The following is a 3573-nucleotide window of genomic DNA, read 5'->3' as shown; positions in this document are numbered from 1 at the left end:
CAACGTCAGTGCTTTCAATGCAGCTAACTGAGCCAGTGTTGCAACATTCCTCATCCTCAGTTAACTTTCATTTCACGTTCCACAACAAAGGGAACAAAGTCTGTTCAGCTGAGCAGTGTGTTAAGCCACAATTCACTTTCACATAATTTTTTTAGGGTAAAAACAACTTACTTACAATCTGTCTTTTTTGTATTGACAGGCCATGAAGACCAGCTGGTTGCTGTAATACCGTGTAATGATGTAAGGTTGAAACCCAGACGCACGTAAGGGACATATGTGTATTTGTGTGCTTTTTTATAGTTTAGTATTAGTTTTGTATAAAAAATCTGTTAATTTTTATACAGTTTAAATATAATTAAACATTGTTTTGTATACAACATTAGTCGGAGTGTGTGTACATGTTGACAACTTTAATATGAACAATTTGCATGTTTGTATTGCCTTACAGGAAGTTGTACGTGTGTGTCTCCATGATTGTCTGTCTCCTTCTTTGCTGTCTGTTCCTCTTCTTCCTCTTCCCGCGGAGTGTCATTCTGACGCCTGTGTCTGTGCTGTCGGTCATGGTTTACTTCACCCCAAATGCAGTTGAAATGCAGGTCACAGTAAGTAATAGGAGCACCAAGAGTGCAGCAGTGTTGTCAATCAAAGTCCTTTTACTGAGCAAGTCGAAGGATGTTCAGGGATTGTTTTGGTGTCTGTATAATAAACGACACTACAGTATTCTGCCCTGCAAAGCAAAACCACAGTAGCTATTGGTCAAAAGCATTCCTATCCTGGCTCCATCCAGTTTTACACCTTCGTTTTTGTACAGATTGCACAAATGTGACATAAATTAGTGAGCTTTAGAGGTGTTGGTAGGCAGCCTGTTTGTAGTTTTAATGCTAAGCTAAGCTGCAGCCACATATTTAGTTCAGATTTTATCCTAAAATGTCAAACTACCTAAAGAAATGCAGTAGAACAACATTTAAAAACACAATGAAGATTAAAATAATATCAGTTAAAACAGGATACAAATAATGATTGAAACTTTATATTCTATAACTTTATATATTAGATTGTATTTATCCTTCGACATACAGTATATTCTACATACATGTCCTGTTACGTGTTTGCTGAGCCACCATATTTTAAAGTACGCGTCATTCACATATACTTGTAAGGACAAAGTTCCCTGAGACTTTTTAATGGTAGAGAGGTGAGTCGGTTGCACCTGACGAGCTGTGTGTTTCCTCTCCTAGAACCTCATCAACATCACCAACGAGAACTTTGTCCCAGTTCAGATCGTCCAGTTTAGTGTTCAGGGTCTGATCTCGCACTCAGTTGTGGGAAAGACCAAGATATCGAATATGACCGCCATCCAGTCCCGCTCACAGAAATCGGTGAGTTTCACACAGCAGGATTCACATCAAAATATACTGTTAATATATTTACAATACAATTCATTTCTCACCCTTCTTTCTTTTCCAGTACACTGTTAAAATTGACCTGCCTATCAGTGATAAAGGCTTAAAGTAAGTTTGAAATGAACCTTAATTTTCCAACAGAAATAATGTATGATGGTGATATCATATATAAGTGATATAATAAAACGTGAGCCATTACTGTTTATATGTCTGAGTTTAGCACATGTCCACACATCAACTGCTCTATCTCTTTCAGCGCTTACTGCAAGTCGAGCACTATCAAGATTCACACGTTATTTCTGGAGCTGCAGTAAGTGTCAATCTCAATCTTAAAATCAGCGGAAAAGGCCGCCACGTTAGCTTATCTCGAAACCCGCAGGCTGTTAAAGGCAACACACAAAACCACAACCACAAAATTAGTTCTCTTCAAAACCTGGTCTTATCCTTCAAAGTCAGATCTTTGAATCTGATTTTTAGATAATACAAAAACAACATAGACTTAAAATAAAACCAAAAAAAAGTAGATTTTAACCACAAAATCAAACATAAACCAGATAACTATTCTGCTTGTGACCAGCTGCTTTCCTACAAGGATTTGAATGGATCACATGTAAATTTATATACAGTACATCAGCCTGTTCTTACTCCCAACTTGTCCAATATGGTGTACTGTTTTGATGTGATTAGAAGATTTTTAGAAGATATTTTAATTTAAAAACATTACATTCTTGTGGCACATTGACTCAACATTGAATAGAATTATCTAATGGTGGCATTAGAAATCAATAAATTGTTTTATTTCCAAATTGTTTCACTGAACTCAAGCATACCACTTAGTCTAAAACCATAACAGATGATTACATCAATTTCAGTTTTTTAACACTAGAACGTATTGACATACTGCAAACTAGCCTATTCTTAAGTTGCAAACCACATTCTTCACAGTTTAATTATGTTATACTGTACCACTTAGGATGACATTGTATTTCTTGTTGTTAGGGATAAAAGTTGAATACATTCATAACAGTTGAACTTGTGATAAAAGTTGAACCTGCATTAAGTTGATTTTTTGACCACTTGGGGGCAGCGGAACAAGCTCAACACATACATAATATCACTTTATAAAGTTGTTATGTTGAATATACAAAACAGTGATGAACACAGCAGACACAGTCAGATTTTTGTCCTAAGAAATATTGACTAGTACTGCTTTAAAAACATTATGCAAACATGACACAGCAGATTGATGACTCCAACTATCTCTATTAATGTTTTTTTTTCTGCTTTTCCCCTCCCCCAGAATGACGATGAATATTTCCTATCTCTCTCACACCGAGCAGGTGTCTCTGGACACCTTTGAATATATTGACTGTGGCAACAATTCAACAATCCCACATCTTGTGAGATGATGAAATCAAAATGAAAAACACCAATGTGGGAGTGTGAAATGATGAATATTCTGGTCGCATTGCACCCTAATCTCCTCTGTATGGGAGGTGAGTTTGTGAATGATGACTACTGTGAAAAGGCATCTTATCTTATTCTGTTGTTTTAGCATACTTTAAGACTTAAATCAACCACTACAATGTTAGAATTTAAAATATTGATGCTTAAACTACACGTTTGTCTTAGCATTAATGTTTTTTTTGCTCTTATTTGTTTGAGACCTGTACATCTGTATTGCAGGCAGAGTGGTCTCATAAGCACATTGTTATTATAACTTTGTATTTTTATTTGAAGACATGTAAATTTCTTTAAAATTGAACTTATTCATTCATACATACATTCTTGGAAACGGGCAGGATGCCAGATATTGTGTAAATAGGATGTTAATCTCTGATCAGATCTGATATTCTTGTCTTTTGTCATTTGCACTTCAATAAACTGTGGCATTTTACCCTCCATGAACCCTCCGTCCTCACACTACAGCACACTGTAGACTCTGCTAAATTGATCCTCGTTGTGTTAAGGTGGTGCTGAATTACATAATAGTGGCTGCATTTCCCGACATGAGCCTTTTTCCACTCCCAGTTTATACTGTAACCTGATAGTCCCTGCAATTATAAAATCACATATGTCATAATTTATATTTATATTTTGTAACTGCGCCCAAATTCCAGAAAACATTGTATTTTGACTTCCACCTCTGGCCATGCATATCATGTTGCTT

At 36.0% G+C, this 3573-nt stretch overlaps 1 protein-coding gene across 2 annotated transcripts in view; it reads left to right on the top strand.

Annotated features, from left to right (window-relative positions):
- Positions 1–3316, top strand: part of tmem106a (transmembrane protein 106A) — a 5007-nt gene extending 1691 nt beyond the window's left edge. For both annotated transcript variants that reach the window (XM_035671838.1, XM_035671847.1), the window contains exons 3-8: positions 200–263; positions 449–602; positions 1239–1379; positions 1468–1511; positions 1660–1713; positions 2704–3316. In XM_035671838.1, the coding sequence (XP_035527731.1) occupies positions 200–263; positions 449–602; positions 1239–1379; positions 1468–1511; positions 1660–1713; positions 2704–2812 (566 nt within the window). In that variant the 3' untranslated portion in view covers positions 2813–3316. The remainder of the gene's footprint in view (positions 1–199; positions 264–448; positions 603–1238; positions 1380–1467; positions 1512–1659; positions 1714–2703) is intronic.
- Positions 3317–3573: the final 257 nt, after the last annotated feature.

The sequence above is a fragment of the Morone saxatilis genome, unplaced genomic scaffold (assembly GCF_004916995.1).
Source record: "Morone saxatilis isolate NCDOM2014 unplaced genomic scaffold, NCSU_SB_2.0 Contig1, whole genome shotgun sequence".
Taxonomy (NCBI): domain Eukaryota; kingdom Metazoa; phylum Chordata; class Actinopteri; family Moronidae; genus Morone; species Morone saxatilis.
Note: the sequence above shows the minus strand (reverse complement) of the source record. Positions and strands in the feature narration are given on the sequence as shown.